Source organism: Lagopus leucura, unplaced genomic scaffold, assembly GCF_019238085.1.
Source record: "Lagopus leucura isolate 7727_CA_CO unplaced genomic scaffold, USGS_WTPT01 Super-Scaffold_739, whole genome shotgun sequence".
Lineage (NCBI taxonomy): Eukaryota > Metazoa > Chordata > Aves > Galliformes > Phasianidae > Lagopus > Lagopus leucura.
Window position 1 is genome coordinate 17,739,390 of NW_024962255.1, and position 22,340 is coordinate 17,761,729.

The 22,340-nt window shown below is 42.3% G+C and overlaps 1 protein-coding gene across 2 annotated transcripts in view; it reads right to left on the reverse strand.

The window, feature by feature from the left end:
- ARHGAP22 (Rho GTPase activating protein 22) overlaps positions 1 to 22,340 on the reverse strand; it is a 140,450-nt gene that overhangs the window by 10,322 nt on the left and 107,788 nt on the right. For both annotated transcript variants that reach the window (XM_042863396.1, XM_042863397.1), the window contains 3 exons: positions 10,409 to 10,616; positions 6,238 to 6,370; positions 1,185 to 1,258 (listed from right to left, as the gene is read on the reverse strand). In XM_042863396.1, the coding sequence (XP_042719330.1) occupies positions 1,185 to 1,258; positions 6,238 to 6,370; positions 10,409 to 10,616 (415 nt within the window). The remainder of the gene's footprint in view (positions 1 to 1,184; positions 1,259 to 6,237; positions 6,371 to 10,408; positions 10,617 to 22,340) is intronic.

Here is a 22,340-nt window from a genome sequence, read left to right on the forward strand (position 1 = left end):
AGAATGTTTCTAAAAGTTATATGTTTTGCAATTTGGAATAGCCTCAGTAGGAGCTACAGTAGGTTGTAAGAAACACTGAAATAGCTTGTAATTGGTCTCGTTACAAAAAGGACAATATGACATGAATACCTAGAGGAGCAGGAAACAGGTCTCAGGGACCTCAGAGTTGAACAGTCTCACTCTGCCTGTAATCTGTTTTTAATGAACTGCTGTTCATTCTGGGGTGATCTGAGCAGTTTTAGCAGTCAAAACATTTCCTCCTCGCACTGTACTACTCAGTTGGCAAACTTCTGAAAGCTTCTACTTGCAGCCTGACTTTCATAGGCACTCCTATTGTTTAAGAGGCTTTCAGTGTGCTGAGACCCAAGAACTGTTTTCTTCCCTAAGTCAGAACTAAAAACGACTTTATTTTCTTCAATTCTTCACTTAGAAACATGTGTGATTATATTCTCTTCCATATTCTCCCTTTATGTTTTGTAATACTCAAGACACCAAACTACAGAAATACACAGTGAGGCACAATACATTTTTCAAAGCATTCAAAAGTACATTTCAAAAATGCTGTCCATCTGTACCCTTGGGAAGGATTGTCATCTCCTGAGTAAGGCATGGGCTTCATGTCAGTCAGCATTTGTGTCTACTGCCTGTTGCAGATGTGCAAAGGACTTTACCACAGAGATCACAATAGGACAAAGTGAATTACATTGTATTAAGGCAAACATTCTGTTCCAGCTCCCAGACGATTCCTTCCCACTTGGAACAATCAGCAGAGAGACAACAGGAGAAAAGGCCACAGAATCCCTGGCACTCCAAGCCATTCCCAACCCCACTTCCAAATCACAGCTGAGGCCAGACTGGCCTCTATCATAACTCTATCTGCTACTCAGCTTGAGTTACAAATCCTCCTGCTGTGCAATGCCTGGAACTACTACCTTTCTTTATTGGTCTTTAAGTGCTTCTGAAACAAACAGTACAACCTAGCAGCATCATTGATGCTTGCTGTCAAGGCTGTGGATGACAGCAATTTGTTTGGCTGCACATCCACCTATACATACTTTACAGGATCAGCATGTTATGTCTAAGTGGTGACTGAACATTCAAACTTTCAGAGTGAATTATTTGTATATAAGATTGAATCTCACAAAATGTAGTGACTTTTCCAAGTGTTAATTAATTTCACTTACTTGCATATGTACTTCAGGAGATTGTAGTTGGCTTGGGGCAAATTCTTTACCTGTTTAACCAGTTCCTGAGTACCCTGAGGGACAAGAAAAACAAGAAAGGAGGACTATTAATATAAATGATGCAAAGCAGACATGACTCTCAGTGCTATAAAATGCTCTTTTCTGAGTCAAACCTGTGAATCAACAAATGATAGCACAAGGAAGTTTTGTAGACAGTATCATCCTTCATTGTTCCTTGCCTCTCAGGTAGAAGGCAAACACTGGTCCCAGTAAGAGAGATCCACTACACACCATACATTGACACGAGATAGAGTGAGAAAACAGCTCTCTATAGGAGTGCTGATGGCCCAGCAAGCAGAGGTGCCCACCCAGAGGAGCATCATTACTGGGATCTTTCCCCAGACAAACAAAAACAAACAAAAAAACAACCAAACAAACAAACAAAAAACATTTTTTCCTTTAAAATTCTAAAAGACAGAGAAAGAAAATAAACCAAAAAATAGCTGGGCTGTCCATCTACAACAAAAGGAAAACCAGAAAACCACCCCCTCTGCAAACCTCCAAGTCAGCATGCTTATTCCCCAAACACCAAGAAAAGCTTTTGTCCAAGAGAAAATGGCTGCAGAATTCCTGAAGTCAAATCATGGACTGAAATACTGAAACCCCCACATCCAGAACTTGATTTAGTGTTCTAAATCGGCGCAAATCCTTTTGTCAGCTTAATGGTTAAATGTATAAACCTTTATCTAGGGAAGCCCGCTGGTCTTCAGTCTGCTCATGGATATACCAGTATAAGTGGACCAGCAAATATGGCTTTCCAGCACCCTGCTTATTCAAAACTTCAGAGGCTCTGAGCGTACCATAAACAGGGTGCAGCAATGCCAAACTGAGCAGAGGAGAATTTTTCTTTAAGAAGCTGACAACATTCCAGTTCAGATACCTCCTTTTTAATTACTTCCATTTGCAGTCATTCTGAGCTGTGACATACTTCCTCATAAACCTTCTGTCTTTACATTAATATGTAAGATGAGAGATCTGCCTGACAAATGACTTAAAACCCTGAAGCTACTTAAATCATCTTATGAAAATCTCTGACTCAGAAGGCTATTGTCCTGCTGCAGTCCCACCATCATTTACTCGTTCCTTTCAATGCTGCAGTTACTCTGAAGGTTTGCTCATTTTTTGGGACTACCATCCCTGTGTGAAGACAGATATCCAAACACATCTGTGAAGAGTGATAGCTGTTAACTAACGAGGGAGGACTGCTAGAGAAGTTTCAGAATTGCTGGTTCCAAGCCAGATAACTGCATTTGGACATTCATTTCCAGCTTTCCTCCATTTTGTAATGAATGTCAGGGAGGGGATTCTGTTGGGCAGCCTCCTGCAAGATCTTCATGAGTCCTCTGCTCCAGATGGGTCTGCAAGATCCAGAAAGCAGTCTGTATTCCTGCTTCCATCCTTAATATCCTGAAAGCAAGCAATTTTTTCTTCTGAACTTGCCAGTAAACAAAAATAGTCGAACTAATAAAAAACCAAACTTTAAAAAAAGCAGTCTTTTTTAATTCCTCCAGGTAAAAATCACGCCTGTTAACAGTGACAACAATGGAGACTCCAATAAAAGAGCTGTCTCTTGAAAACCTCAAACATCTTTCTTGAACTTCTGAAGACATTTGAATCAAGGAAAGCTGCTATTGATGTGAAGGTTAAAGTCAGTTTTTCAGGTCATCCGGCTTTCAAGTGAGGTGTTTGAACTAGATACAGTTGAGCTAACAAACCTCTCGAGTTTTGCTCTGTAACCCAATTTATTTCAAATACAGAAATCAGAATGACATTTGGCACTGTGTTTCAAGTGCTCTGAATTAAAATGTCACAGCTTCACTGGATGCAAGAGAGGGCTTTGTAACATGCAGGCAGCTGGAAGTATGATCTAAAGGTACAAGCCCTATGAAAGAAAAAAAGGCTGTAGATATTTATCATCCATGCTCTGTCACAAGGAATCACAAATGTGGGATTACAATGAGAGCATCTTTTAGATTCATTCTGGTACAAACAATTCTCAGGTTTATAAAAAAAAAAAAAAAAAAAAAAAAAGAAAGCTTCCATTTTTGTGCCCACCAACCTGACCAGCAAATGCCAGGAAGCCGAGTTGGTGAAACCACGATAAAGCAATAAGGAAAATGTGAGCTGGAAACTGCTGCAGTGTTACCAGCTAACACAGTACAGGTCGTGGTGTATGGCTGCAGCCAAGCAAGCAGTAGAGGCACTGTGCTGCCATTCACCATGATGGTACTCTGCAGTATAACTCTTAACTCCTTAAAGAATGCTGCCTTATTTACCACAGATACATGCTTTTCCAAGGAGGGGTCCTATAACCAAAAGTTTTGCAATGTGTGTAAGAGATCAGTGCTAACAGGGCTAGAAAACGGGCAGCACTTCAAATGTTCACCCAAATTCAGTTCCTTCTAAAATCCCAAAGCCAGTGGCTTAGTCTACCAAATTACTGAGGGCATCTCTAGAGTTCAGTCATCAGGGAAGCTAAAACACTGCCACATCAGCTCAGACTCAGATGAGTTTTTTAAGATTTGAAGATCTTTCATTCATTATCTCCTCCTCACAACCAACTGGGATCAGAATCCAATCTTTTAATGCTGCAGTGCCGCTGAGATACCTGGAGGCCTCAGCACAGCTCAAAGGCTTAATTAAGTTTCTGTTTGCATTCCAGCACCAAAGTTTAGTTGGGTGATGAATGAACATGAACAGCAACGAATGAAAAATGGATGCCTGGGACAATGCTGGGGTATTTTTTCTGATACAAACGGAGATTAGGCCAAGCTAAGGTCATGATAGTTCCTATCTATGTTCACAGTGTAGCAGTATGAAGTGCCAACTCTTTTATCCAAATTGCTATTTTGCTTTAAGTAATTCTGGTTTTATTTGGGGAGGTTACAACTAAAGAGAATCATAATTGAGTCTAAATGTCTCATTCAAAACTTCCGTATGCAAAATTAGAACAAAACATTTCTTCAAACAGTGGTTTGAATTTTGTTTCAAGGTGTATATATATATATATATATATATATATTTTTAATTATTATTATTTTCAAAATGAAACATTTGACTTTGAAATTCTCTGAATTTCAATGAAACCCAATTTTTCAGCAGGGGGACTTTCCATGTGGGAGGCAAGGCAAGCCCTACGGGCGGGTATGACTGTGCTCCTTCTGCTCCACGTGCTACTGTGCACGTACAGCCCCTCCGCCCTCGGTGTGTGCACTCCACCTTCCAAAAAAAAAAAAAAAAAAGTAAACAGCCCTTGTTGAGGTTCCAGATTTTCCTGACCAAAGGAATGGTTGTTTACTGCTGCGATTTTAATGAGACAACATTGTGCTATCAGCAGTACTGTATTTTCTAAGCTTGCATTTCAGCTATCTGGTCCTCCTCATCTCCTTTCTAATCCAAAGAGAACAATGCTTTCACTACAACTCATTTCATCCTGGCCTTGCTCCCACAAAACTAACACAGATGCTGCTTCCCAAACTGCTGCAACCTGTGTAGGCAAAATCAGGCAAAATACAAAACTACATCATTAATAAGCTGAGCAATGCTATACAATTATGTTTGCCCAACTTGGCACTGCCTCTACTCTTGTGCAATAGTGCTTAATGGATTCAAAACTTTCCAGTGTGCACTCTGTATGACCAAAATGAAACCAGCTTCACTGCCTTAGGAATGCTGCTGTTTCTCACGAGATCAGCCTTTCTCCTGTCTGTTACATAGCACCCTGCAGCAATGACTGTATTGGCCGTTAATATACAAGCAAGTTTTGGAGCCAGTAGACACATACATGTACCATTTAAGAGACAACACTAGTGCACTGACACACTGATGCAGCTGTGTCCAGGACACAAATGCATATCAGAGTGCAGTGTTATACTGCGTCATGCACAGATACCAGAGATAATTGCTTCCTCAGAGCTGGCTAGAGAATGGATTGTGTGTGTACAGACAGTACCAAACGCCTTCTGCCCTTAAAACCCCCCTTATATATTATCAGATATGCTGCATTTGATGCATGCAAACAAGCATCTTCTTATAGGCATCATCAAGGACTCAATCTTCCCAAAGCCACTTCAACTAAAGGTGAACCAGGAGGCTCTCAGCAAAGAACAGCTGTTACAGTCCCCACTAGAGACAGAGATGTAAGAATACCCCTGAGGCCACACACAGAAAAGGACAGAAACGTGGCTGCGACTTACAAGCCCTCAGGTCTTTGCTTCTTTAGCTGACGTAAGTAATAAGGCTTACAACTCTAAACCTCCCTTTAGAAGGCAGCACAGTTCCATCCACATTAGACCAGATTCAACGTGCCCTTGCAGTCAGCAAAGAGCTCAGACATCACCACACAGGGAGCAATATGGATAGAACAGATCAATCAACCATATTGTAAACTACCTTTGCAAGAACTGAATCAAAATTTCCACGATTGCCACAGACTTGAGGTTTCTCTGAGGAAACCAAATGGAAGAACTGAAGGTTCTGGAAAAGTATTCATAGCTTTACTTCTGCCATTTTAGGATAGTGTTGTACTGTGTTCTTTTATATTGTCTATCTTCTAAGAAATACAAAGACCATCACATCAGTCAACATCTCATTCAACAACTCTGGAAGGCAAAATATGCTGTTCCCATATATGACATTGAAAACACAGTAAAGGAGAGTAACTTCATAAAACTTGCTAATGAGTCAACAGCAAAGCTGGAAAAGGAACCCAGATCTCGCACCTCGCACCTCTTTCTGATTATGCTATAGAACACCACTGTTCAGTTGAGAGAAGCACTAGGCTACAAGACTGACTTCAAAATAGCTTCTGCTTCAAGCGGGAGCCTGTGATACTTATGCCAGTTCATAGCTTCAGGAAAATTCAGGGGGAGATTCCCAGGAACTCCACTGATTTTAAATTAGGACTGAAGAGTGATGAGAAGGAAGCTGTATTAAACTGGGTCTTGGAAACAACCCTCAAGGTAAAAGGAGGCAGATTAGAATGACCACTGACCTCTCCCTCATCTTTTGAGAGTAGCTGTCCACAAGAAAGAAAGTCTTCGTATTTGGCAAAGGGGATGACAGGCTCTGGCAGCTCTCGGAGGTAAAGCTTCAGGAGGGACGCCACAGTGTGAACATCCGTGTTGCTGCAATACAGAAGAAGGAAGGAAATTTAGACACCCACACTACCTTAAAGCCTGATGCCTTCAGGCAGGGTGGATCAAAGTCCCTCTCAGGGACAAGGTAGGTACACAAAGTGGAATCATTCTGCTACACGACTGTATGAAGCATTACGGTCTACCTGGGGACAAGGAAAATCTCCCCTCTGTGAAAATAAGAATGCATCTCAAGCAACGTGAGCAGTGAAGGGATGCTCCTGCTCAAGATAGGGTGGTGCTGTGGTTCCTCAGTCAGTGCGGTCAGGACGGTGTGCAATGCAGAACACAGTGATCACACAGTTCTGACAACAAACCTCTGCACTCTCATGCAATCAAACAATCTCTGATCCTCTAACTGATACTCTACCACTGCAGGGGCTTCTTTTCCCTCTTTTCTACCCTTTACTTTCAATTAGGGCCTGAGGTATCAAATGCCATGATGAAGATGCACCTGCTCTTCCCTTTACATGACCTATCCAATTTCTGGTTTGTGACAGTGCCTCGTTCCAAGTTTCCAACTGTACAGCTCTGTTTATCTTTGCAAATGCTAGAAATCTCAACAGTTTGTGTTACCAGCTCTCCACTTCCCACCACAGCCATGACAGTCTCTAGAGAATTCTGAGAAAAACACATCAGTAAACAACGCAGCCTCAAATTCTCACTTCTTTAAAAGCTGCATCTCTTCTCTTTAGGATGTTTTTAAACAGTGTTTTGAAGTGTAATGAACTCTACCAAATATTTTGCAGCTGCAGCAGACCAGTGCAAGGACAAAATACATAAGGACTTGTACTTCTATTTTTATTCTGTTCTGATAAGAGCATTGGATTCAATTCTCTTAAGGAACATCCATCCCTGTTATTTTACTGAAGCTTGACAGTAATTTCCAAACTGTTGGGAAAGGAGAAAAATACACAGGCATGCATACTGACTGATACTAGAAACATAACTGTAAAACTTCTGAATTTTTTTTTTTTGAAAATTGGAAAAATTACCAGAACGAGCTGCCAGTAGTTTAATAAGTACCAACATTTGACCACTTGCTACTAATTTTGCTATTTCTATTCAATAACTCTATCAAAGCTGAGAATATCAGAGTTTTCTTCAGTTGATTACAAATACTTTGCAAATGATGTCAATAACCTCAGTTCTTTTTGTATGAGGTTTCAGGCATGAATGGTGGATATGATTATCACTCAGCAGCAGAGCCCACACATTACAAGGGACTTCAGGTCCCCTGGTTGGAATTTATTGTTACACCAGCATGGCCAGATGAAATCCAGCCAAAATGTCAATGACACAGATATGTGATAGGAGCAGACTGCTGTAGGTGCTTCCAACTGCAACACCTGGCTTTTCATTAAATACCTACATATGCATTTAAAACTCAGACTGAAAACCCAAGCTTTTTAAAAGTAAATATTTTAATTATCAATCATTAGAGATCTATCATTGGGCAGGTAGGCTTTAGCTTTTGGAAGATCAAGCAATGTTGAGTTCATTGCAGAATCAAACTGCATTGCCTGCAACCACAAAGAAGGAGAAAAAAAAAATGTATTCCTTCACTGCACCTGATTTGCAGTGAAAATTTGCAGAAAATATTTGCTGCTGCTTAGTTATTCTAGGCCGTATACGGACAGTTACAGAGAGAGAATTATGCTTACTAGAAGTGTTTCACTCAGCCATGATGGAATTGTTTCTCCTTTTCTGTGAGTGCTGATACAAAAGATCAGAGAGCAGGGCCTGCAAGCTGCAGCAGTCACAGTGGCTGCAAGGGGAAGGTAGGGCAGAAAGCCAACAGCTGAGGAACCCTCAATGGTCACACTGCTCAGATGCTACCAGGCTTGCCTCCTCCAATTCTATGCTGAAAATTGAGTTGTTCCATTTCAGATCAACCCAAATGACAGGCATCCCTTCATGGAGATCTTCATTGCCTCTGTTAAAGGTGACACTTCTCACTGATCTATTTTACTATTGCAAATGCCTATGGAAATAAAGGTGCCTTCTGCTTTCAGTATGATGGGAGGAGGCTTTTCTTGTCTTTCGGCAATTAAGTTAGAATAGATTAGAAGAAGGTAAGACATGAAAGTGAGACTGTTGGTCCTAATTAATTCCATCTGTAGATACTCCTATTCCCAGATAAGTGTTTTCCAAAACAACTCTGTTCACTTCACTTCCACATGAATTTAGACAATTCTAACTCTGAACCAGAGCATCCGGATGTTTTGTTAAAAAACAAAAGATTTTAAGAAAAGATGAAGTGAGACAGTTTGAGGGTTTCAACTTTTTTTTTCGTGAAAATATCTCAACACTTCCATTTAGGGAGAAAATACAGACTGTGGTTAAGAATCAAAGAAAGAAGGATTGGTGGCCTGGGAAGCAGAGGGGAGGGAAGAATTGGAAGAATGTTCACAATAAACTCAAAGGATATTCTTCCCAGAATGAGTGCAAACCCAATGCTATCATGCAGGAGAGCAGTACTACTTCCTGCAGCAGTAGTTTGGTACAGCACTGGCAATGTCAAGATTGCCTGCAAATCCACAAGGAAATGATTCCCTGGGTTAATACGCTGACATACCAGAAACTGCCAGTGCCACCTGGGAAATCTGTCCTAGGGAGTTTTGGCAAGAAATGGACCCTGGTCTCCAAGTGAAGATCTCCGATCTGATCCCACTCCTGGACGTGTCATAGATCTGTGCAATGTCCAAATCTATGCAACGCCCTTGGATCCAAGCACTACTAAAGTTCCAGTACTCTTCCAGAGTCAAGGCAAAATTCTCAAAGGGCTCTTTAGGTCAGCACAATGCTAACCATCATTCTGGGTAGCATGTGTGCACATGAGAGAGGGAAAGAAATGGCAGTTAAGGAGGATGGACAGAATATGGCTGCAAGGGCCTGAGAGCATCCACCCTCCTGATTATTTGACTGGGCTCACAGCCAAGGTAGAGATAGTGCGGCTGAGAGATGTCCTATTCCCTGGCTGAACTTAGAGCTCTTCCTGTGGCAGCCAACAGCCCCTCAGCCATGACTGACTGGCCACGCACCCTGTTATCCAGACCAAGACACTGACTTAAGGATGAAATTCAAAGTCTCATAGGGTGGCTTTGGGTTAGAAGGGACTTCATGGATAATCAAGCTCTACTTCCCAGCCTGACCTTGGACATCATCACTATCACTATAGACTTGCCTGCTGATCATGAGACTGTGCCTGAGCTTCAGTGCTCTCTCTGCATCTGCCTTGAGTACCTGGCTCAGGTATGATGGGAGTGGGCTCTGGGTGCTTGTTAATGCTCTTGCTCCTGAGTCACCTTCTCTTGCAGAATAACTGGCTCTCACTGGTCCCTGACACTGGCATAGATAGTAAGACCAAAAGGCAGCTACCTTTTTTCTGTACCACACAAGGAGTGATTGCATCAACATATTTACAGAGGGAATTAAAATGGGAAATGGTTATTTTTCTTTTGGAAACATCTGACTTAAGTTTTACAGAAAAATCAAAACAGAACACAGGTGTCCCTACGATATATTCAACTTTGAAATAAATGTTCCTGCTCAGATGCTGAAATTCTTGACCAAAAAGGAATTCCTTTTGGCCTAGAATTCTGTGGTCAGAAAATAGTTGGCTATGACATGCTGATCAACTCCATACACATAAAACAGCCAGAGAAAGATGTGTAAAATCTTGGTGACTATTCCGAAACCTGGTGACAATGAATGGGTAAGAATTGAGATTTTTCCCCTGGGCAGATTCACTACTGTCCTGTGTATTTTTATGGTGGGATCCCACCAACTGCTGAGTAGGCTGTACCCACACCTAGCATTGGCTTTCAAGATGTGCTTATACTCAGCTCAATTTCTCTCCCTGCTCAAGCACTGAACCAAATGTAGGCCTCAACACTCATGCAGGAGAAAGGCCCAGCTACTCTCTGAATGAAGAGAATGTGTAATTAAGATAGCCACCATCAGGCTGCTCCTGCCAGACTTCACATGCCACAAGTAAAACAATCTGAATTTCTGATGTCAACTCACCTGTCAAAGAGTGGCTTCTCTCCACAGTCAAAAGAATCTTGCAAATCTTTGACAAGGTTGGCTTGCCCAGGCATCCGAAAGAGTCCCTCCTCTGTAAGTCCTCGCTCCCGAATAAAATCCACACACTGTTCCACCAGCAGTGGGGCTAACCGCTGGCCATACTTCCTCTCGTACTGCACAGTGTCCTCCAATCGCTGTCCAAAGATCCCTGCCAAAAGAGAGCAAGAGAGACATTCGGGTGTTAGCTGCAACTCTTCACGAGCTATTGCTCAGGGTGAATAATGAAGGAAATTATTTTGTAGGGACTGGATGCACTAAGGTCCAGTTTTTAAACAGACTCTGAAGAATAAAAGGGTTTTAAAAAACAAGTACAATTACATGCCAAGCGTGATTGTTTTTTTTCTGCTTAAGAGTCCTTTAAACTACCCTTTGCCCTAAGATGGTATATACCTCTATATACACAAGGAAAGTAGAGCTGAGATTATGCTTATAGTTATCTATAGCTGTGCTGAACCTGAGTTAAGTAATTACATTTCCATTGCATCTTCAGTCTTAAGAATGCCAAAACAGAGGCATGGGCCACAATGCTTTTTTACATGTACACACCACTCACACAGTTACTGCTTAGTAGTTTGCAGCTGCCCAGCCTAACAGGTAGCACACCCCTGCAAGAAGATTGCCAGCATGTTGGAATGTAGTTGTCCACATCAAAAGTGGCTTATGTGAGTGAAACTGCTCTCACTCTCCACCTACTGTAAGCTCTGGGTTTCTATTTATTTTCCTTTAATTAAAATTAACAAGTGAAAATTAGAAAAATGAAACACAGGTATGCATGAAATCATCGCTTTTCCTACTAAAACGTCTTACTTCCTGCACTTTGGAAGTATAAGAAGCATCAGATACTCTAAAAGCAGGCTGGCCATAGGTAGTTATTAGGTCAGATCTACTGCAGACTTGTACCAGCAAGTATGAAAGCACTGGCTCACTCTTTGATGAAACTGGAGTTCCTGGACAATGCCAGCTGCCGAATGCCACTACTCGGGTCACATCAGAAGACACTCAGGCTGTGAGATCCAGAAGTTCAATCCCTGCCACTAAGAAATAACTCCATCTAAAAGGACAGCCTGTGAGCCATGCTCTGAAATCCCACTTCTAGCACCCTACAAGGTATGGAGGAGTCAAGGAAGACAGCAAACAAATTAATCTCATTCTGGAGATTAGGTATTTAGAAAGTGTGAGAATTCCAAGATTTACCCAGTTTCAGACAGGAAATTCTACTCAAACATTGCTCAAAGCAACTGGTAAATTTACACTGATATCAACAAGGAGCTTTAGATCATGCACTTAGCACACAGTCATACATATCTGAAAAAAAAACATCAGAATCCAACACCAAAGTTACTCTGTCCACAAACAGCAGCCAAGTAGTGTTTAGTGATGAATGCATGTGAATATATCACATTTCTTTTGGTCATTTTGGTCATTTTTAGGACTCTCCTTTCCTTCCTACTAAAGAACTTATTTCCCATTTTTATTTTAGTGCTATACTCGTGGCAGGCTGATAACTCACAGCAGAAGTTTCCTTGCCACCATTCACTATCCTCCAAGGGACATCTGATATCAAATTGTACCTTCATTCTGAATTCAGTCCAACCCTGTTGAATCCTTGGTGAAATAAAATCTAGCACAGTGAGAGAAAAAATCTAGACATCAGTGTTAACTCCCTGAATGAAACATACAAAAAGGATCCTGAAGCCCATTTTCCACTCCCTGAGAAACTGTTACACGTCAGAATACAGAAACTTTTCTTACACTCCAGCCTGCACAGCTGCACTGCATAATCAGAGATGGAGGGCCATGAAGAATCTTGAAGGAAATTCCCTCCTTATCCTGGCAGGAGAGCATGCCCTGAAGCATGGGAGTGACATGTTTGTCACTGTAAATATTGTTTCTCTTTCAAAGTAAAGGTTTTACTGGTTCTTATTTCTAATTCATTCATGAGTTTTCATAGAGATATCCCTGAAATTATATTCTAGGAGAAGAAATCTCTTCCTCGTTTTGCACAGGTTGCTTTGTAATCTCATCGTGTTGCCATGACAGTGTAAAGCCAAGCAGCAAAGCAGCACAGCAGAACTGCTTGTGTACTTGGTGCTCACCACTATCAAAGGGTTTCCAGGACTCTTACAGATGCTGAGTACCCAAGGAAGAACAACATTCTCAACCTAGTTTATCCTATAATATCTGGATCCAGTAATATCCAAATCATGGCTGAGAAAGTAAACTCTCCAAGGCTTGCTCATCTTGGCCTCTGTCATTCTTAACAATGTGTATCACTGCACACAGAATAATCCAGGCAAAAGGAGCTGCTAGGTACAGTGCAGAGCCCTCCTCTATGAAATCTGAGCAGAAGCACACAACCTCTCTAACCTCCTTTGTGCTATTCTGCTGGTGAACATTTTTCCCCCTTCCCCTGAGCTGTGTATTCGATCCTGGGCTACAGGCTGCCTTCAGTCAAAAGGTCCTTCAGCTTTAGTTACAGCAAGTTCAGTCCAGGCCCCAACTTGCATATCTACCAAAAAAAAAAAAAAAAAAAAAAATCACTAAAAAAATAACTCCATGTCCTATCATCAATCTCTGAGCCAGGCTTCTTCCCACCAAATCCATCTATTTTCTCAAAATGATACATGAAATTCACTCTTTTAGATGCAGGACACACAGCCGCAGGGAGCTCAGGCTATGTAGACGGCATGGCAATTGAAGAACAGCAGCCTTGCTTTTCCAAATCTCCTCCTCCTAGCTGACTGACCGCCTTGCTTCCTTCTAAAGAGTGTGTCTAGAGAAAGACTAGGAAATAGGCAAATGCTCTGCACTCCCCAGATATAGAGTACAGTTAGCAGTTTTCCAAAAACCCCATGTTCCGGTGTTCTAGACTGATCCAGAGCAAGGACAGAGGCCATGTCAGACACTCATATGCAAGCATATGCATAGAACTACTGCATGTGTGATCTCCACTTGCAGCATGAAGCTTTTCCTGCTTTCTCCTAGTTTTGTCTGGCCTGCAGTCAGTGACATGCCCTCATAGTTCGGTCAGTTGTTGCTGAGGTGATGAGAAAAGACCCTCAAGCCACTGCCAGGATGAAAGACTTCTCCCAGACCAGCTCTTCTGGTTGCCTCCCACCTTGGTTTGGTAGGCCCATTTCAGTCCAACTCCGATTGCAAACCTATATTTTCTCTTTTTCTCATCCCATACTTTCTCAGTGAAGTGCTAGAAAAAGTCCCCCAGGCATTGCCCAGATGAAGTATTTCTCCCAAGTCAAGTTTGTTGGTAATTCCAACTTCTCTTTTGCAGCCCCTGTTAACACTGTAGCCCTGCACTTTCTCGCTGTCCTGATGCTACTTATATTTATTTACTTATTTATTTTACCACACCACAGACAAGGACCCCTGAGTCACTGTGCAGAGAAAGATTGCTCCCAGGCGATATCTCTTGGTAGGAAGACTATTATGGTTAGGGTTTAGAGAGAGAGAAAGCATAGAACTGCAGTTAGAATAGGGCTGAAAAGAGGCAGCCAAAAGCAAACAGGGATGCCAGGCTTGGAAAAAATCACTCATCTTTGCCATGGCTGCAGAGCTTGTCCATGGCTTAGAAGTGCAAATTATGGTTAGGGTTCAGAGAAGGAGCCAGCTTTCTTTGGATTGCGGCTGGAATGGGACTTCCAAAAGCAAGTTGGAGCTGCTGACAGTCAGGGGCTTGCAGAAATCTTTCTTCCAGGCATCTGCTGGGGGGCCTTAACAAATCTCCCCTTGGGAAAATTATCATTAGGGTTCTCACAACCATACTAGCATGGCACGTGTTACATTCACTTACTTTGGTCTCCTAGGGCTAAAAAGGGCAGACTGAGGAGGTGGTGTCCTGTTAACTCTATAAATCATCTCACTTCAGCTAGGTCTCAGAAAGGTTTGTAAAACTTAGTTAAATACGCCTGAAAGAAGCAGATAAGAGCATTGCTGGTCTGGACAGGGGCTGCCCTACTTTGCAAGGAAAAACTAATGTGGAACCAATTGCACACAGCCTCATCTGCTGGCTCCTCAAGGCACAGGCCTGGTTTTAATAACTGGGGCTACAGCTCAGATGGAACTTGGCAGTTCTTCACTCCATCTGATGAGCCTGCTGGAAGACATTAAAGTCTCTCTTCATTCAGAAGAAAGGGAGCCAGTGCCATCCGGTCACACTCCCATACAGGGACAGGCTAGAAATAAAGCCAAAAGCTACTGGCAACCCAAGGGTTAACCTTCCTTGTTGTATCCTTATCTATAGCTAGGCCCTTTTGTTTGGTTTGAAAGCAGGAAAAAGAAAAAAAAAAAAAGAAAAAAAAAAAAAAAAAGCAAAGCAGCATGGTTGGGACCACATCCTGAATTTCAGAAAGATTCAAGAGATACTAAAGAAAAAATGGGCTAAAGAATTTCTTTCCTCTACTCCAACAAGCTGCCTCTGTTCTTCAGAGATTTAGGTGGCTCTTTGTGGAAAAAGCAATCCAGGAACGATGTGCTAAGACACAGACAGTCTTTCTGTCCTGGCCTGAATAGCTCACCCACCAGCTCCAGGCACACAAAGCCTATACATTCAGCTACGCTGTCTGGACATGCTGTGGGCAGGAAAATATATGCTCCCTGCTTGATTTTTTTCTCATCAGAGCTCTGATTTCAACCAAAATAAACTAAAGAAAGTGATAATAAAGTCAGTGCTCGAATGGATTTTCTTTGCAGAGAGGACTGAGGACTCTACACATGCTTAAAGAGGGAAAAGTCCAGACACACCTACATCAGCTGTAGGCACAGGTTAGTACACACATGCTAAAAGATGTACAGGAAGATAATTAGGCACACACCTGGATGCTGCTATATAGCCTGCACACCCGCGCACGCATGTGGTGCCTCACAGACAGCAGTTTGTGGATATAAAGATTGTATACGTGCTCACCTGCACAGGTAAGCTTCTGCTTTTACCTTCCCACACTCATGCTTAGGCTGCCATTTATCTGTCCCCTCTCACACACGAAAACAGTGCGAAAAAACCATGGGCGGACATTCAGAAGTGCATAGGCTTTCCCAACAAAAAGCACACACAAACCTGTAGCTCTTCCTGCCCTCCCCTGGCCCACCCAAGTGCATGCGGCATGAATTACTGCAGCACGACTGAAAGCAGAGCTCCACGCCAGGCACTGGGAGCAGCCCCCAAAAGATAGCTCCTAACTACTAACCGTCCAGGCAGACAGAGCATGCAAAAGCAGAGGAAAGAAAAGGAAACAACAGATAATCAGGAAGCAACATAAATGTGACTAAATAACTTGCCCAAGGTCACACAAACGAGTCTGTGGCTGAACTCAGCATCTTCTAACCTCATTCCCCACAAAGATCAGCCTCCGTGTACTGGGACACAGTCACTCTCATCCATGTATATCCATTTAACCATTCCATGTAAAAATAAGCACAACTATTTCCCCGTGAAATCAAATACTAGCTTGGCACCCAGTAGTATTTTTGGCCACAGTCTGGGTCCTTCCCACTCCTTCCTCTTTGTAAGGACAGCTGCTTTACTGAGACATTCAGCCTCTGTCTGAGTCTAAGCTCAAATATCTGCTTTACATCCAGGAAAAGAAAACCATAACAAATCTAAACTCTACAAAATCATCTCATACCTCTTGTTCTTGTGCAGCACTCTGCTACATGACAGGCGCTGAGCTTCAAGCAGAAACCAGGCAGTGTCAGACAGCAGGAGCGGCAGAGAAAGAAAGTCCTGACTTCAGGCATCAGACACATTCTGAGCCCCAGCACTGGCAGCTTTCCATTCACCCAGCGCTCCAGAGTGGAGAGCAGCCGATCTGCCCTGGGAGATAATCGCAGCAGCACATCTGGTCTTAGCTCCACAACTCAGCATTAATTATGACTTGTGCAGAAAGCATTTGAAATATCCAATGAGATGCAGAGCTCCCCAGCTCGCTCGGCAAGGGGAAGGAGCGAGCAGAAAGACAGGCAGGTAGGGTCTTGCCCACCCTCGAAGCTGCCGCCAATGTAAACAGCAGCTAAGTATGGGTCACAAGTTTTAACAAAGGCATCCCCCATCGGCTCTGTAATATATTCATGGTCTAATTGCTTGTCAGATCTATTCTAGATAGCTGAAAAAAGCTGAGCAACAGTCGCTGTCTGCATGCCACGCTCTGGATCCCTTCCTGATACAGGCGGCGTTAGCTGTGCTGTGCTACGGAGTGCCCTGCTCTGGCTTTTGAGCTGCTCCCAAAGTACCAGAAGGACAAACCTAATGTTTAGCACTTATCCCCACTTCAGCACACTCTGGCAATATCCCCTAGATCTTGAACTCGCTGGAAAGTTTGACATACCATAGGACAAGCCACAGACTTTGACCTGGTGCAGTTTTTTGTGGGGTGCTTTTTTGTTTGTTTTTGTGTGCATACAGCCCCTGCTTTAAGCCCTTTATAGAGAATCTGCCTGTTGACAACAAATAGCATGGCTGGATAGGATAGCCAGCAGGGGAAGAAACTAAAAGCTCTTTACATGTCAGCCAGCACCCAGGACTTACCTGCAGGGAAACATTTACATGCTCAGCTCCTGCACTCAGAGTAAGTGGCCAGTAGTCAAGAGCAATGCCTGCCGCACCGTGATCCATACAATTACACTGAGGTCGGCCCTTCATCCCCTCTACAAAATGCACACGGATGACTGCAGATAGGCAGCAGTCATTCCTCAGAACCTTTGCACCAATCGTCTGGAGAAATTTATGCATCTCCCTCTGGCATAAAAAACATTAAAAAAATTAAAATCCTTGTTTGCAGACGCTCATCTGCTTCAATAATTAAAATATCACATCTGTGGCCACTCTAGAGATCACAACTCACTTTAACTTCCTGGCTCACCACGTGCTTAACTACACTGTGGCTCAGCTTAAATACATGTTAGAGAAGGCAGTGACCCAGTGGTTGAATGCTGAGATTTCAGTCACTGAGACAGTATCGTCCCACAGCTCAGGAAACTTGATATCAGACTCTGTCTCTACATCCTCTGATTTGATCAAAAGCTCTCACTTTATGTAAAGGCAACACCAGGATCAAAAGCTCCAGTTCTTGAATAGCATAATAGTATGGCAATCCTTCAATTCAAGGTTTACCTTAAACAGAAATGCATTTCAAAGACAGATACTAGAGCCCCAGACAAAGCACCAGACAACTCTTAAAGTCCAGTAAAGGACATTTGGTAAGTGATGGAAATCCTTGAACAAAAGGTAGAAATGAGATATTGGGTACTCTTCACCCTTTTATTGTTCTCTCTTCCCTTGTGGAGAACACTGAGGCTGCAGGTTATGGAAAATCTTTCGAATGGCTGAGACACCATCAGGATTTCTGGCAATATTCCCTGGAATGATGCCTCAAAACATGTCACATCTGCTAATAACATTACAGAGCCGGGAACTCAACATTTGGAATGAGAGCTCAGGAGACAACAAATGCAGACCTTCATTTTTCCGTTCCCTTCTCCATTTCTGTTTTCCACCTCTCAAATTACAAGAACAAGGAGACATCCAATGAAATAGAAAGTAAGTTTAACATGGATACCACTGTAACCAAAGTACAGTCAACATATGAAATTCACAGGTTCTCTGCAGCCAGTATGACTCAAAGCACGGTTAGACATTAGCATGTCTTGTAGGAGTACCCTAAGTTGTGTGAGAGATGGCAAAAACAATGTAAACTGCTCTCCAAAGAAAGGGCAAATACTGCCCTGGTGAGAGAAGAAAGCAAGATGCATACATGCTTGCTCACGTAAGCATCATAACTGAAGCAAGAAACAGCAGCTGCTTCATTATTGTTCCCTGTGGATGGTCACTGCAGCTAGAGATGTCCTGTGAGAAGAAGTTGACTGTGCTGTGTCCATTCCACAATTATCATCTTCTTGCATTATATGAAGAAATTCTCAATCCCTTTCAAAGCCTTCTGTCAAAAATCATGACTTAAACTACAAAATACAATGAGACCAGAATAAAAAATGTGTGTGTATATATATAACATATACACAGATAAATATATATGTATTTATACTTTGTTTTCCATGTTTTGAACTTTAGTGTTGCACTTGGATCTGCTTTCTTTGTTATGCTTCCTAAAAATGAAACCCAAAATTCTCACATACTCACTGGATTGCTGGAGCTGCAGAATTATACCCAACACTGCAACAACAGCAATTATCAACTTGCCATCAAAACTGTAAGTGCCACCTGAGGATCTCATAGAGGGGGCTGAAAAGGATAGTCCAGAAAAGGACCTGGGAAAACTGGTAGATGGCAAACCAGAGATAAGCCAGCAATTGTGTCCCCACGGCCCAGAAAGCCAACTAAATGCCGAGCTGCACCAAAAGAAGTGTGGACAGCAGGGCTAGGGAGGTGATCCTGCTCCTCTGCTCTGTGCTGGTGAACCTCACCTGGAGTACTGCATCCAGATGTGGAGTCCTCAGCAAAGGACAGAAACAGACCTGTTGGAGTGCATCCAGAGAAGGGCCACAGAAATGACCCAAGGGTTGGAACACCACTCTTAAGAGGACAGGCTGAGAGAGCTGGGGCTGTTCAGACTGGAGAAGAGAAGGCTCCAGGGAGACCTGAGATCAGCTTTTCAGAAATATCTAAAAGGAGGCTGTAAGAAAGAAGGGGACAGACTCTTTAGCAGGGCCTGTCATGATAGGACAAGGGGAAATGGTTTCAAATGGAAGGGAGATTTAGACTGGATATAAGGAAAATGTTTTTTTACAGTAAGGATAGTGAATCACTGGCTATTCTATGATCCTGGCCCTGCATGTCACTACAAGCCATCAGACTGGCTGGGAAGTTCACTACAGCTCAGACAACCTCTGAAAATCCAGGCATATCTCAGGGTTGGCATCTAACTCGGCTCAAATTCAGTCTTGAATATGGTTGCAACAGACAGCAACGGTGAACCTGCATGAACTCAGAAAAAATTCCTCCCCATTTCTGATTGTGAACAAACTTGCTGGCTTGTACAGCTCTAGCAAGTGCCTATAGGGCATGGCTTATTTTTAAACATTAGCTTACACATAGTGTTAGCTAGTATACAGATATACTCAAGTGAATCTGTCTGAGGGAATTCAGATGTAGGAAATTATTTTGCCCATTTATACAAAAAGGATGAATTATCCAAGTTAGAGCTGAAGTTCCTTAATTTTCAGGTTAGTAGAGCCTTATACAAATTCATTCCTTAGCCCAAGCAAAGATGGGCACTGAGCACCTCCCTGTACACACTGAAAGCTGGCAGTGAATCACTTACAGGTGATCAGTCAGAGGACTGAAGCCAGCAGAAAAGCCTCCAATAGTACATCCCTTGTACAGTAAATTTTTGTTCTAGTTTTTTCCCCGTCCAAACTCTTTGAGAAAGTCTGTCCATGAACAAAATGACTCCCCTGCTCTGGGCTGGGGTCTCAACCTTGACTGATAAAATGGAATCTCTAAAGAATAAATAGGCTTCTGCTTACTGACTGATAAGCCAGTCAACAACCCTGGGTAGAAAGGTGAGCAAACAGCAGTTCTCATCCTCATCTCACAACAAACTCGGCCTAACCTGTGCATGGTGTTCTTCCATCCCTTTAAAATATGTCAGGAAAGGAACTCACTGAGCAGCGCTGTAAATTACCCCTGCAGTGGACTCTGCCCAGTTTATGCTCTAAACTGAGATTGTAACTGTTTGCTCACAGAGAAAAGATGATAAACAGACCTAAACATCACTCAACCACAACACTCTCAATCCACAGCCAAACCCCTCTTGTTTATTGGTCTATCTCTCTCTAAACAAAGGCAAGAAGGACTTGGAGAACAAAACATCAAGGGCAATAAAACGTGCCTTTTAGCAAGCAGTGATCTCCGAAAATGTGCCCCAAGAAATTTCTATCTCCCACAGCCTAAGAACATCATTTACAGAGCTTTTTATTTACCGACTCCTGCACACACCTGCCTACTTTTAACAGATTGCTTCCATAGACCTGTATGAAGCTGTCTGTAGAATGCATGACTGGTAGAACTTCCCTTCCAAATGTGCTGCTGCATGTTGATCTCTCCACTCTACAGAAGTTTTACAGAAATTCTGAATGCTGGTAAGTACAAAATACTTGGGACAGTTTAATTACTGCCACCAGAAAAGGACTAGAACTCCAGCTGTGGGTCCAAATACAAGAATCATGGAAGCTGCAACCTATCACTGGTCTCTGGTGAAGAATGAAATGAATCGCCCAGACTTCTGACCATTCTGGAACATGGCAGGGCCAGCGATCTAGACTCACCTCTGAAATTTGTAATAACAGACCCTTTTATCCATTCAGAAAAATTAGCAAGTTATGCCCTCAAGTCTTTCCGTATTCCAAACCTGAGAGACTGATTTCCTAAGACCAATTGGTCACTGAGAAGCAGACAGGATCAACACTAAATGCATGGGCAGGTTATTCAAATAAAACTTCCCCACAGATACCTTTGTTAGCCTGTAACCTACAATTGTAAAACCTACTGGGAGGTAAATGGCATCATATTGTTGCTTCTTCCAACTCAACCAATGACGAAAACTATTAATTTCCACATGTTTACCTTTAGCTTCCACTATCCAACTAAAATTCTCAGTTAATATCAAACATAATGTACACCTTCACCACTCAAGTATAAGGTCATGGTCTAAGCTCTAGTCACATGTGAACTCGATCATCTATACTTGGGGAGGAGATAGCATTTAGTTCCAATTCATAAAATAGATAAAACATTACAGTAAATCTGCCAACTTTTCAGGAACAGTTCTGGCAGAGGTCAAGGGCTTAAGGTTCACTTCCTTGAGCTGCAACTCAGAAGTTAGCAAGGGGAAATTGTAAGGATGATTATCTGATGTTGGAGAAGAAAAGAGGAGCAACTGGCAAGGAAATGGGAAAAGAAACAGAGGGTGCATTCTTTGTTCTCAGCTCTTAAATGGTTAAAATTGAAACTTTTAAGGAGAAGAGTACCCTTCCCTTCAGTAATCAAAGATTCCCATAACATTCATCAAAGGAATAACACAGAGAAATTAAAATACTTGCCTTCAAGCTGAGAAACACCACAGGAACATGTTTGTCCCATTAATCATACACTGGAGGATGCACAGTGAGAATCATTGGTGTTTTAAGCCTGTCAGCTTTCAGACATGAAGCGCGAACCTAAAGCTTACACAGGAGCAACCTCACTGAGCAACTGGCAGCACAGCAGGAGGTACTGGTCAGACTAGATGCTACAGACAGCAGCCACCACAACAACAACTGCACAGCCACTTCGAGCTCTCCATGGCACTTGTTAGCCAAGGAGGACAACAGTCTGCTATTGAAGAGAAAGAAGGCACAAGAACTACCATATTTTATCAAAAGTAAAACTGATACTTTTTGATTCTTAGCTATACAAGATATATATGAAGTTAACAACTACATTCAGACCTTTTTGATATCAGTTTGATAGCTCAGGCAGACTTACCTTCTATGGAGTTGTATAATTCTATTTTGAACCCATTTTTTACTTTTGTGTCTGTATCTTGTGACAATGAGTTTTGTAATTAATTCTGCACTGAATGAAAAACTTTTTTGCTTGTTTTAAACCTTCTGACTGTGCTCTCTTCAAATCCTCCATACTCTTGTCAGAGGTAATCTTCTTTGTAAGAGGAATCTTCTCCAATATTCTTTTCAAAGGTTTTGGTTTTTCAGTTGTGTGTTTTCGTTTGTTTTTTGAGAGAGAGAGAAAGAGAAGGTCTTAAATTTGGACATATTTTACATCTTATCAGTTACGCAACCACTGGAGTACGAGATTCTTCCTGAGCAGAACTTGTATTAAAATTTCCACCATGATTTGCAGGGAAGG